The sequence below is a fragment of the Adiantum capillus-veneris genome, chromosome 22, assembly GCF_014529385.1.
Source record: "Adiantum capillus-veneris isolate H3 chromosome 22, ASM1452938v2, whole genome shotgun sequence".
In the NCBI taxonomy this organism is placed as follows: domain Eukaryota; kingdom Viridiplantae; phylum Streptophyta; class Polypodiopsida; order Polypodiales; family Pteridaceae; genus Adiantum; species Adiantum capillus-veneris.
The window spans coordinates 65,360,234-65,374,751 of NC_140952.1; the positions used below are offsets into that span (position 1 = coordinate 65,360,234).

Below are 14,518 nucleotides of genomic sequence, written 5' to 3' on the forward strand. Positions count from 1 at the left end.
TAGAGAAGGAGGAATTTGGCCTACTAGCTTGTTTTGAGAGAGGTCAATGGAAGTGGTGAGCCGTAGCAAGTATTGGAATGTGAGAATTTGGCCCTTCGCATGCACCTCCAGCTCCTCATTATATCTGAAGTTAGAGGAGGTGACGTTGCTTTTACTAGCCCCGTCCTCCGCCTCTGCCATGAAAGCCTTCAAGTGAATTAGGTCGTTAGGAATGACGCCCCAAAGGTTGCAATGGGAAATCTCTAAGACTTGAAGAGAAGCTGAGAAGGTGCAAAAACAAGCAAGCATGCGGCTATGGAGGTTGTTGAAGCTCAAAACTAACACCCTTAGCTTTGAGAGTGGCTGGAACCAGCAATTGTCAAGAGTGCCCTCCAACTTGTTATCACTTAAATCCAATACTACTAGCTCCGTGCATTGTGACACGCACTTTGGAAGAGATCCACTCAATTGGTTCCCTTTCAGAGACAAGGTTTGGAGCTTCTTCAGCTTGCTTATACCGAAAGGGACGCTTCCTTTGAATTTGTTCTGGTCCAGCTTCAGCCTCAAGAGCTTCGGGCAACGTTCAAGCTCCTCCGGAATTGAACCGTTTAGCTGGTTTGACGAGAAAACAACGTCGACTAGTACACAAGATGAGTTCTCTGATTTAGAAAGGTATCTGAAGGTTGAGAGATCACCCACAAAGCGGTTTTGGGAAAGGTCTAGGTCTCTCAGGCTCTGTTAAAAAAGTAAAACTGCGCCAAACAAAGAACATAAAGAAAGCCTATCAAGTTACATTTAACCATTACCCATGTAAGAAAAGAGCTCTACATATTGTTTCCACTAGTGCAGCCGGTGGCTTCGCCGCCTCTCTCTCTCTCTCTCTCTCTCTCTCTCTCTCTCTCTCTCTTTCCGCGCAGGGCCCAGACACTGTTTCTCTCTCACTGAGCGCACTCAGGTGCAGGCGACACTGCCGTAGCTGTGGCCGGATGACTGACCTTACGACACGTGTCAAGGGGGGGGGAGCCGAAATCCCCTCCCCCATTATCTATTAGTATAGATGGTTTCTCTCTACAGGAATTGGGGAAGGACTTTGATGGGTTTTCCAGAGAAATAAGGAAAGTGCGGATTATAATACTTAATTAGAACTCACATAGAGATGGGGGAATCACGTTGTTAAAGGCGCGGAGATTCCAAAGCTTCCCAAGCTGGCCGAGGGTATCTGGCACCGAGCCCTCCAAACGATTGTCGTCAACCTGGAGAATTTCCAACGCTGTGCAGCTGCCAATAGAGGCAGGGATCGTGCCAGTGAAATGGTTGGAAAAGAGAAATACGAAACGAAGGCTGGGCAGCTCTAGTAGATTCAAGGGCCCAGACAGAGAGTTCTCTGACAAGTCGACATGAAAAAGCAGTGTGCAGTTTGTGAGCGTAGGAGGGATGGATCCGTTAAGCAAAATGTTGGCACCCACGTGGAGCTCTGACAGAAGCGCCAGCTTGCCCAGGGACTCTGGAATTGCCCCGGACAGCAGGTTTCTGTCGAGCTCCAAGAAGCTTAGGGAGGAGCAGTTTCCCAGCTGCGAAGGAATGCTGCCTGTGAGCTGATTCTCGTTGAGCGCCAGCCATCCTAGCCCCTGCAGCCTCCCCAGCGCCTCTGGAATGCTGCCATTCAGCCGATTGACTTGCAAATTCAGAGCCACCAGCTGCGACATGTTTCCCAGCTGAGCCGGTATTTGCCCGCTCAGATTGTTCTGCCACAGCGATAGACGCCACAGGCGAGGAAGAGCCGCAAGCCCTATAGGGATGCCACCAACGAGGCTGTTTTGATCCAGATCCAGGGTCTCCAGCACCTGCAAGGAGGCCAAGCTGGCTGGCAACTCACCACTCAGCTGGTTGTTGGACAGACTTATTCCGATGAGCGAAGAGCAGTTACCCAATAAGACTGGGATGTTGCCCGTGAGGTTGTTGGAAGGGGCGAGTAGCCAGAGCAGGCTTGATAGCCTGCCCAAGGATGCAGGCAGGCTGCCCGTGAAGCGGTTGAGGCTCAGGCGCAAAAAGGTGAGCTGGGAGCAATTCCCTACGGACTCGGGAATGCTGCCACTGAGCTGGTTGAAGGAGACGTCCAGGCTGGAGAGGCTGCGGAGAGTGCCCAGCGCTTGGGGCAGTGGCCCAGTGAGAGAGTTTCGGGACACGTTGAAGAGGGAGAGGGAGGTGCAGAGCGACAAGGAATCTGGGATAGAGCCGGAGAAATTGTTTCGGGAAATGTCCAGCAAGGCGAGCGAGGCGGCGCCGACATTGCAGAGAGCTGTGATGGCTTGGGAGGAAATGTATGTTGAGATTGGACAGGCTGATGGAAATGGTGGTGCCAGAGTCGGCACATTGCACACCCATCCAGAGCCCGCTGCAGACGTTGTGGCCTGAGAGGGAGGTGTTCCATGACCTCAAAGAGCCCAACGGATATCGGCGGTGATATGGTAGCGGAAGATGAGCAGTGCCCCCGCTACAGAAGATTCATCTGCCTCATCAGCAGGCACTTCGGCAGGGGCACTCCAAGCTTGCAGCACATGTAGTAGGCCTAACATGAGAACCACTACTAATATCAGAGTTCTGTTATCATGCGTTGGGTTGCCCATTTCGTCTCAACACAGTCTCTCAGGCTATCAACCAATTGTGAGCTTTACAGGGTCAAGGTCAGTTGACTCTTGAGCAAGAGCTTATCTGGTTCTACCCTATATTATGCAAAAGCGGATCCAGGCACTCCACGTGGAAGATGGCGCCAGGTTGGTGGATGGGAGACCGTGGGACTCGGGACTCGGAGTTGGGAGGCCGGCTTGGAAGGAGAAGACTCCGGATTCCGGACGAGGCACCTGAGAGGGAGAGAGACAAGGTCTCCATGCCAAAATTTGATGCGCTCTTTAATTACAAAACGATCTTGTCTTGGGAAAGAGACTCCGGCGGAACGTGAAGAGACACCTGAGGGGCCGGAGGGGCCACGTCTCTATTTGACACCCTCGGTCCCATATGATTGGGTCGTTCAACTCATCTGGAGGAAAAAGAAGGGTGTAGTGATTCAACCTCGCAACCTCCCGCTTCCATTGCCACTCCTTTACCACTACACTATTGTGCGCGTTTTGAAAGGTGAGTGATAGCATTGTATTGTGTAGTGTTAGCTGTCCATCACGATCTTAATTTTCACTAAGTTTGCTTTGAGTTTACATCTAGTTTACATGCAAGTTTACAACGAGTTCACATTTGTTCGAGTTTACAGCTAGTTTATGAACGGTTGTGATCTTCACCAAAAAGCGATGCCAATTTTCAGATGTAGATCCCCTCTAAAAAAACGAGGGTGTCAATTAGTGACCGGGGGGGGGGAGCTCGTCTATAAGTGACACAAGAGGGGAGTGGAGGGATAGACGGCAGGGGCGCATGATTGGCGTCACTTGGCTTTTAGGCTGTTGGATCACCACAACAGGGGGAGCAGGCTTTTTGTAGTCATGGAGTCGCATTCCTTGCAGTGGCACACGATAGGTGGGTTGGATAAGGCTGTGGAGTGCGGGCGAGGAAGTCTGGGGTTCAAGGCGCGACGATTATTTGAGAACCCTAATTTTTTATGCTCGTTGAAGATCAATCAACGTTGCATTAAACGGGGGCCGTTGATCCCTTCACTCGACCCCTCGCCAAGAGGCCACATCAAAGGAGACAATCCTGAAGCGGTCACCTCTTTGCCGAATTTTGATGCCACATGGTAGGCCTCATCCATATGTGATACGGGATGGGAGTCAAGAGATTGATGGTGCGGACACGCTTGCGCAAATCTTTGATAGAGTTATACGATCCCAAGTGAAGTGAGCTGCCCAATGTGGTCCCATTATTTATTTTGGCTTTTAGGTATTTATTTTACTTATTTGTCAAAGTCTGGGTAGGGCAATTTACGAGTGGGTATATATATGTGATCCCTTGCCTCTATTGCATCATTATACAGTTATTCATTGCCAAGGTTTATAGGTTTAGGAGACTCTCTCTCTCTCTCTCTCTCTCTCTCTCTCTCTCTCTCTCTCTCTCTCCCCTGTTTCTCTACGCTTCCGTATCGTTGTCGGGGGATAACTGTGCGAAAGGTGAGCCGGAAAGGCACCGGGCCCCTGGCTGTGAGAGGTGTGGGGAAAAGAGATGCAGCGGGCACAATTAACAATACAGAGCTCAAAACAAAAGGTACTCTTAATTCCATTTAATCCACAGTAGTTAATGGAGGCTTAGTGCTCCTTACAAGATGAAACCTGGCTTAATCCAGGTGCTAACAAGAAAATTATAATGACCTGCTTTGTATCGCCTTCTGCTTCTTCCCGGTAAGGCTCATGAGTTTTTCCTTCCAATGGCCGTCCGATTTGGCTTCTTCTTCCCAATTCAAATGGTTAATGATGCTTAGAAGCTCGGCTTAGGTTAGGCTCTGCTAATGGTTTGAGATTAGGCTCGATTTAGAGAGCTTGGCTTATGGCTCCGACAGATGAGGATTAACTCCGCTCTTGATAGCTTAAGAGCTTTCGCCTATGAAGGTTAACAGAGGTTAAGGATGGCTTATGGTCGAAATTGGGGATTAGCGAGATTAGGAACTTGATTATGCAAGCTTTAGAGCTTAGGAGATTATGGGGAGATTCCGAATATGGAAATCATAAGGAGCTTAAGAATATGGAGCTTATGAAGAGGAGATTAGGAGGAGGCTTCCGAGCTTAAGAGATTGAAGATATCACGAGGCGGCTTAAGAGCTTAATTAGCTTGATTATATCAGGAGGAGAGAGCTACCTGATGAAGAGAGCTCCACATCACACGACCTTCCTCTTTTTATATCGCATGGTGAAAAAGAATTTCTATTCTCGGTATCCCATTAGCGATATAGCTAATGGGATTCGCCGCTTGATGACGTGGCAGGGTTGAATCGCGACCAGCTCGGAATTTGGCGAGAGCGGTGCCGAATAGCGACGCCATGGTATGCTCATCCCAACTCGTTCTTGCTCGGCGTCAGCCGCTGCCTCCCGAAGCATGCGCGAGCGGTTTTTTCTCCCGCTTCCTTCTCTGTTCGCTGCCGCCCGTCCTCTCTTCCTTTCCCCTTCACATTTAGGTTAAATAAAAACCCTTTTTTTTAAACTTAATGGGCGGCCACACGGCTTTTGGCTTAGCTCCCTGGGCGGCCGGTTGAGTTGGGCGGCATTGGCCCTTAAAGGGCTCCATATTGCAATGCCCTTAAAGGGCTCCATATTGTAAAACATCTCTTTTGGCATACCTATTGGCCGAGCAATGCCATTCTCCATAAGAAGGCTCTCATTTGGTATGCATACCGGCCAAGGCTTTGCCGGGCTTCTTCATTGGCGGCCATAATCATTGTAAAGGAATCACATTTGGCATATATATCGGTTAAGGCTTTGCCTCCTTGACATCATTTTCCACATCTCCTGATTAGCAATATCACCGTGAATTCTATTGCCCACTCTAGTGTGTTGAATGGCACCAAGGCTTCCAAGATGCAAGTATCTATGTCCATCAAAGCTAGGCTTATGATAAAAATTGCTTCCGCATCGGCCCACATTTGGCATATACATCGGGCATCGCACTTCATTAAGCCAGATGGATGTGACTGATCAGGGCGACCAGGGCAGTTCGAACCCGGCCCCCGGCGATACTTAAACCGGCCATGTCTTGCCAACCGAAATCTCGATCACCGATCTGAAACGACCGACTCGCTCCAGAAATTGAGCACTTCAGCCTGATGCATTCATTCCAATTTTGTCCCTTCAGGCGCAGTTGCCCAATCCGGTACAGATCTACTATTGACTCAACTTAAAATTGTCATAACTTCTTATCCGTAGCTCCGGTTGACGAGCCATAAAGACAGGCATGTAGAGCTTTTTGAGTACTTCAACTTGCATTAATAAAATCCCAGCTATGACCACTTCAAGAATACTCACTGTTTAGCATTACCAAGACATCTGACCCTTTAGAGCCGCATCTGGCACACTTTCAGCTTATAAATTGGCTTGTTAGCAAGCCCTTATAACTGTCGATTAACCATGCAGGATTCAAATACTCTTGATCAACATTCCTTTGCTCATAGTCTTGTCATGGGAGCGGAGTGGCACGACATTCACCCCCTCTGAACCTGTAGAGCCTCCGGTCTGTGCCAACCGGTCTTCAAGCTGCATCTTCTATAAATACCTTAAGCTACTTGTCATCAAGCTCACGTAGTTAATAAAGCTATGTTAAACAAAAAGAAGTTGTAAATCATAACATCAATAGTCTAGCTCAATTATCTGGTAGCTGTCCCATCACAAATCTTTGAACCGTAGTGGTCGTATCTCCAAAGCATGCAATTATGAAAACCTAGATAATGAACCCCGCCAGACTCAAGTGCTCCAGTTACTTATGCACACGGCTTGACCATCAGCTCTCTTTAGGGAACCCTGTCAAGCTCAAGTATGTCTTACTCTGTCTACACACGGAATGGTCGTCAAGTGCTTTACTTCAAGTTCTGGCAGCAGAACCATCTCAAAAGATGTGAAGATACTATATCAATTGTCCAAAGAAGTTAGTTGGAAGCCAACCATGTAAGCTTATTGATCATATAACCAAAAACACTTCTGTCTTAGCATACATCCAAAAACAAAACTACTACCAAGTAACCTGCTATACAGGAAAATAAATAACCTTAAATCTGCAAGTTGCTCTTCAATAGCTCCCAGGATCAAATGGAATAATAAGGAATTGCCCCAATAGCAGAGCAGCATAATATCCACATGAGCATACATGTTATGAATCAAACAACTTCAAGCACTTCTGCTCCAAATATGCTATTCTTGGATCTAGTAGAAAGAAACCACTATGTAGACCCAAAAAAACCCATCCATAGTGAACCTTGTTTTGAAGATCTTTCGAATCACCTAGATCAAATACCATTAAAATCACATAGCATTGATGGCCTCCGCAATACACTAGAGCTTCACCTGAAGCATAGTGCAACAGCCACATCTCATAAACTTTTGGTAACTTAAGGTCGTTACCAACAAGAATCAAAGAATTTTGTCTCCCTTTAACTGGTAGTCAGGACATCACTGACATAAGAATTAGGAATAATATCCAAATCGAGCCACATTTGGCACATTGTCCAAGAAATGAAAAATCCTGTGCACTTTATGCAGTATTAGGGATGATTTAGCATCATCACCCCTTCTAGCTTCATAGCCATCACAAAAAATCTTAGGACTCTCTAGACTTGTATCATTAGAGAGATTTTTACCTGACTTTTGAGGTTGATAATGAATAATAGCTTTATCCTAAAGGTCTTCATCCATAACATCCTCGGGAAAATCACCCTTGGAAGTGTCAACATTCTTCAAAGCTATAGGAGTTGGCTCCTCTTGCAGCCCGTATATAATCATGGATGTAAAATCTATGTCAATATCCTTCCCACAATCAGCATGATGTAGGCAATCTTCGATATCATCCTATGCTTCCTCATCTGCATCCATGCTACTTAACAAGCCATTATTACTTTGAAAAGGTTCATCAGGCACCCCCTCTGAAGGGGTACATGCATCACAAATCTCTCCCAAACTGCTATAAGCTTCTCCTTCAGATTGGGCCAAAAACCCATCAATTATAGAATCTGCTTCCGTGATAATAGAATCGGCAAACATATTGCCAGAAACAACCATAATCTCACTGGCATTATCAGGTACATCCTGTGTTAGGTTCACAGTCTCGGCCACTTCATCATCTATTGCATGCATAATAGATTTTCTTCTGCAATCATCTGTAATAACTCTGCTGCCCTGCTCAGCTATAGTGTCGATAGAACCATTAGAAGCCTATATTGGCTCATCTTCTTGATAAACTTGTTGAGAGCATCCCATGCCAAGGTCAGTAGCTTGAAATTTTTTTTTTGTACAGTCTAGCTCTTCGCTAGAACCATTATTCGAAGTAACTTCCATGCAAGCAATCTTCGAAAAACATTCATACATTTGTGTTTCAGCAGTAAATTCATTATGTACCTTTGCTTGGTTGCTCAAAATATGGTCCTTTGTCGTTGAATCCGCTACTTAGAGGGAGACCAGTATATGCATTGCTAAAACTAGAGGGAGACCAATTTTTTTATTAAAAAAATTTAAAATACCAATGTTTATTCATATTTGCATTCTGATGCCTATATCAATGCCAACGTGTACACGGGGATTCATTTTTGTGTTTTTGTCCCATTTTTTGCTTCTTCTCCTTGCTCCTCTACTGCCAATCTCCTCCATACCTACAGATCTACCACGTTTGGGCTTACACGGCTTTGCATTCCACTCACACCCTCGTGCAACTAGAAGGCAGGCTTTTTTTTAAGGTTTATGTTAGATTGATTGTGTATTTGTGTGCATAACATAGTGTGTTCATGTGCGTATGCGTGTGTGTGTGTGTGTGTGTGTGTGTGTGTGTGTGTGTGTGTGTGTGTGTGTTTTCTTGCAGGTTTTGCTTCAATCTCCCAAGCTCTTTGTGCTTACATAGGCCGAATGTGAGCGCTCTATCTTTTTATTTTTTTGCACACAGACAGTCACACATAATCACACACATATGCACATAAACACATGAATAAATACACACAAACATATATTTATACATAATAAAATACACTACATCCACGCACATATATTGTAAATGAAATAGCATAATCAATAAAAAATAAATTAAATTGTTCATTTTAAAATTTTGACTAAATGCTATCATAAATAAACTAGTATATTGAAATTTATTTATCATAAATATTTTAAAATTGAGTTGTTTTGGTTTAAGTTTATTTATAATTAATTACTTTATATTCATGCAATTTTATTTTAAGTTTATACGATACTTTTAAGTTGTGACCTATCGTAGGTCAAATTGTTAATTATGTTAGCAACTTATGGTTACTAAATGCAAAGTGGTTGTAAATGTTAGTGTTTAGATGCTTTAGGTTAGAGATCATTATAGTTTTAGGTTATAGTGTTAGGGTTTAATTTGACTATCTTCGTCTATTTAGAACTTGTCGTTTATGTTACATTATTATGGTGTGGTTGTCTTTATCCATTTAGAACTTTTTGTTTAGGTTACATTGTTAGGGTTTGGCCATCTTGTAGTACTAGTTTGGTTGTTTTAGGAGTTGGCCATGTAAAGTTGATTGAAGCTAGCTGCTCTAAATTAGCATTTGGCCACATTAGTTTGGATGTTTTAATCCACTAAGGGCTAGCGGTTTAGGGTTAACAACTTTTGGTTTGGTTGCTAATAGTTAGTGATCCGTGTTTGATCACTTAGGGTTGCCTTGTAAAGCCGTTTAAGGATGGCCACTTTAAATCGGGTTTTATAGGGTGGCGTTTGGCCATTTTAATCCACTTAGGGATAGCCACTTAGGGCTAGCTAGTTAGGGTTCATGGCTTTTGGTTAGGCCGCTATTTAAATGCTCTCAATTCTTTTGCATTCTCTTTCTTATTACATGGAAGTATGGCATTATTTTTGTTGATTTATTTTAGTCTTTAAATCTATTTTAAACATAAATGTAAGATTTAAGATTTGATTTAAATCAAATTTTATGTTCAAATTGAAAAGTTAGTTGTAAGTTTAGGCTGCATGTTTGAATTTAGGTTTAAGGCTTAAGTTTAATTTTAGGGTTATGATTTACACTCTAGGTTTTCAAAAAGTGAGAAAAGGTCACAAGGGTGCAGACTATTGTGTGGAGGACCCGCCATCACCCCTTGATCCAGACACCCTCCAACTCCACTACTAGAATCCTTATTAACCTTGGCAATAATCTTGTAAGCAACAGTCAACATTGAGATAGGTCACTAGTGTTTGAGAGAGCATTAGACTAATGTGGAAATGGGCTTGATCATTCCTTTTTTCACACTGGCATCCCTTGTTTGCTATCTGGGTTATTAGAATTTTAATATCCTCTCAAAAATCTTTTAAAAGTTTTTTCATCATTCCATTTCACTCAAGGGACTTTTCCTTGCCCATTATCTTCAAGCTAGCCCAACATTCATCATTTGAGGTGGGTCTTTTCAAGGCTTCTACTTCTCTTGGTAAGATAATTCTCTTCACACTACTAAGAAGCAATGTTCTACATTTTTTACTTCTTAAAAGCAGACTTCAGGTTGACCAACACTCCAGCTAAGGTGGTAAAGCATTAGTCTACATTATTATAGCCATAACATTATGGCCTTGGATTGCATTCCTTGTCTTGTCTGCACTAGCAATTATTGATTCCCTTCTTATTTTTACCTTCAAAGCTCTAAAAAATGAGCTTGGTTGATAGTCCTAGGCTTGAGGGCAAGCACTCAAGAAAATAGCTTGGTCTTTTTTATCTCCTCAACTTGCAGATTAGCAAGAACAACCTTGGCTTCAATCCACCTTATGCAAAGAGCTTTCCTTCTTTTGTCTCTAAAACTACCAATAGTTAGATGAGGCCATCTTATCCATTCTAACCTCCACCATACTAAAATCTTTCAGTGTGCACCAATCTGCTTCCAAAGGCATATCCCTCAGAACCACTCACAATTTGGCTCTTACTTTTGCATTGCACATGCCATATATATTAATAATGGTTAGACATTCATCTACCCATTGTTACTCATACCAAAGACTATATTTTATGCATAGGTAAGCATTGATAGCCTTTTTTTAACTATTATAAATTGTCATAGTGAGCTACCTCACGCTACCAAAATCACCCAAACACTGTGGCTATCCCTACCATTTCACTGTATATAGGTGTGTGTGAGTTAGGGGACTTTTTCCATATCTTCTTAAAAACCCTTAATTAGCTAGTCACTGGGCTAGTTGAGCCAAAAAAAAAAGGTATATTATGGCCCATTTGTGTGTAAATATTTCATTGTATATAGGGCCTAAATATAAGGATTTTTCATAATCATTTTGATATTTATTTAAATATTTATACTTAGGTGTGTGTTATTTATGCTATGTACATTGACTCACCATTACCATATTTTTTCTTACCATTTTTCATACTCTTTATTCCATATAAAAATAATTTCATGCAAGCTTCTCTTATTTTTGGTGTAACTCCATCCCAACAAAAATCCAAAAAAACTAGTTCTATTTATATGTATATTTTTTCACTATTGTGATTTTTTCCTTCCTACATCTATTCTCTATTACTCTCATAAATTAGACCACAAAAAATATTCATCTTTTTATGGTAGACTTATAATGAGAGAGATTTATTTTGACCCCTTTATATTTTTTCCACCTATATTATTTATATTTGACATGTACATATTTTTTTAGACCCCTCAATATTTGATTTTCTTAGTTGTACTATTCACTTATATCATGATCTGAACAATATCTTCAATTATAGACCTACCAAATAAGGTCAAGGGTATGTGGCATGCATGCATGCACCATGGGGAGCTCACTTTTGGAGGTATTCAAAAGAATCATCCAAAGAAGGACCTCACAAGGACCTTGTGCAGTGGAAAAAACAATCGGTTTTGCTGAATTTTTAAAGATCACATGCTCCCCGAATTTGAAAAGGTGATACAAACAAAAGTTGTAGCTCGTGAGCTGAACTTTCACCTCAAATGTTTTCATATTTTTTTGAGCTACGAGCTGTGAGCTATGATTTTATTGGTGGACCCCATTTTGCCCGTGCTATGCAGCCACACTCCCTCTTCCACTTTATCATTTTCCTCTTTCACACACACTCCTCCTTCTCCTTCCCACTCCCAAACCTGCAACTCACATGTCCTAATTCACCCTCTTCACCATTGCCACATCTCTCACACCTCCATAGCCTTCATCCTCCATTTCTACACCCTATGTGTCCCCCTTTCTCTCTACATATATGTCCATATTACCATACTCTCTTAAGCTTTGTAAAGAACTTCAAAAAATCAGCAAAAATCCAAGGATAACCTCTACAAACGAACGCTCTTATCATGAATTTTCCAAGGTTTGAAGATAACATAGCTTCATCGACACGCGCTGCCTCACCATGCTGACCGCTTCTTCTTCCGGTGTTGTAAAGAGGTGAATGTCAACTTCTCCAAAGCTTCAACCTCTCTTTACAAGCTCATCCCTTCTCTAACTTTTCTCATCATATATCTCACCATTTGGTGAATGATTTTGTAAATACTTTTTAGTGATAATTACGAACTACTAACCACTAACCTTATTGTAAAATGCACCCTCTACTAGAGTAGGCACTCCCAAATTATTCACTCAATCCTCTCTCCTTTCATCCTCAATAATTCTCTTCCCTTGAGCCCACATCCATGTGACTCAAAGGACAAGAGAGACCCACCCTCATTAAAAATAAATAAAAATATGCATAATCTTTTATTCCTTCAAATAAACTTGATTAGGCCTAATCCTAATTGAGGCTTCTAAAACCTATAAATAGAGCCCTTCTCTCCCTTGTAAATCATCCCATGATCACACTACACCACACCATTCTCAACACATAACACACCACTCTTCAAGCCTAGTTGTGTAGAGTGTGTGCATCGTGAGTGCTCTATTCCATCATTACACATAGGTGCATGGAGAATCTTGAAGTTAGTTATTCCATCTAGAGGAGTGGAGTGTATGCCATACTCTTCACCACACTTGTAGCCTGCTCTTGTGCATAAATAAGATTTATAGTTTTGGGTGCAATTGTATGCTGCAACTACGACTCTTCTCTCCAAATTGACTTGATAAGTTGTCTAATCAGGTGGTTGAAGGTATATTGTCCTTGAAGTTTGTTGTGGCATTTCATGCTTGGTGGTTTGAGGGCTTGTTGAATTGTTTGCCTAAAAGGTCAATTGTAAGAGGGTGCTCAGTGAGACGGCTGCCGTGACCCTAAGACAATTTGTGTATTGGCAACAAGGTCAAGTTTTGTGTTGTCTCTCTATTTCTCATCAAGCTTTGTGTGCATCTAGTCTTTAAAGCTAAGACTGAGTTGCTCAAGTTGATTTGTTCTCTTTACCTCTCTGTGGCGTGGTGAATGTTTGTGTTTGGTGTGTGTGGCTATCTTGCATTCCCCTCTCTTTGTGCGTTTGAGTACAAGGAGATATCACGTGCGTCCTAGTTCGCATCTACAACTAGGTGGTGCCCCTTTTCTTGTTTGGTTTCTGGTTGTGGGTTGTTGTTGTCTCTGATTGTGCTTGCCCCAGTCCCAATTGAGCAGCACGGGAGCCTCGAAGGGTGTTTAGAGGCCGCACTTCTTCTTGCCCGCCCCGGACCGCCTCAAATTGGTGCCCCCACGGAGAACGGCTTGTGTATGTTTTGTGTAGGCTCAACCTTTAGCATAATCAAGTAGCTTGCATGAATCACGAGAATTTGTATGATCCCTTTATTCCCATTGCAAGGCAAAAGGTACACATAATTGTTAGTACTAAGTTGCAATTTCAACGTGTAATTCGTAGAATTTTAGGTCCTCTTAGGTTGGCAGAGATAAACGCATCAGTAAATCCTTTTATTTTGCCTCTCATTAGGTACAACCTTAGTTTGGACGTCTATATTTTTGTTTTGTTTTAAGCATTAGGTCATGCATAGACAATGGATAATGGCCCAAGAATAGAGGTTTTCCCCTTTCATTTCACTCTACACATTAGAATAAACATTGCAATTAGTAGAAAAAACCATTTTCAACAACGTATGGTGTTCATGTTTGGTGCCCAAAGAGTAGGAGAAATTCTCGCATCACCAAACCCTGTCATCCTGCCTCTTATTGATTATCATAGGTCATTTGATGTGAATACTTTTATTTTGTTGTAGAATAGATTGCAATTTAGAAAACATTATTGTGTAAATTTTTTTAAGAAAGAAAAACAAAAACGTGTTGTCACTTTGAAACCGATTCAATAGAGGCCCAATGCCAAATGTCCGGATATCCTCTTTTCTTTGGAGAGCCTGGAGAGGATGCAGAATTATTTTTAGCAAATTTCAAGATGTCTTGTCGTATCAAGAGGATAGTAACTGATCAAGAACGAGTAGAGATGTTTGAAGTGGTCCTTAGGAAATATGCTAGCATTTGGTTTGACTCTTTGCCTGAGGAAGTTAAAGGGAATTACACGGAGGTTGTGAATCATTTCAAGAGATACTTATTTGATCCCCAAAACACTCAAAAGCTATGGAAAGACATTGTTTCTCATAAGCAAAAAGACTTAGATGACTACTACTTGTACAAGCAAGAGTTTCTACGTCTTTGGACTGTATGGGTGAGAAATGTTGCTAACCCTGGTGATGGTGCAGAGTTCCTAAAGAAGGAGAGGTTCATAGCCAGACTCTTTCCTGACCTTAAGATAAAAGTTGAGGCTGGTGCACCTGCTACCTTTGAAGCAGCTAAAACTAGGGCTGCTGAGAAATATAGAAAACTCAAGTGCCTAAGGGGAGAGGTTCCAATAGAAGGTCTTAGACCCAAAGGTAAGTCACAAGAATCAACATCTAGGGAGCTTCCGGAGGTAACGGCGGAAGTGATTGAGAAGTTAAATGAATCTTTAAGCAGCTTGTCAATTCACCTTGCACAAGCTGTAGGTCCAAA

General features: G+C 42.4%; 1 protein-coding gene across 1 annotated transcript; it reads right to left on the minus strand.

Moving 5' to 3' along the window:
• Nucleotides 1-443: 443 nt before the first annotated feature.
• On the minus strand, nucleotides 444-7,748 carry LOC147429496 (uncharacterized). The gene is made up of 2 exons (XM_086495027.1): nucleotides 7,550-7,748; nucleotides 444-2,413 (listed from the first exon to the last, which is right to left on the minus strand). Exons 1-2 carry the CDS (start codon nucleotides 7,746-7,748, stop codon nucleotides 1,119-1,121), a joined length of 1,494 nt encoding a protein of 497 aa, XP_086351153.1. The 3' UTR covers nucleotides 444-1,118.
• Between the last annotated feature and the right edge of the window lie 6,770 nt (nucleotides 7,749-14,518).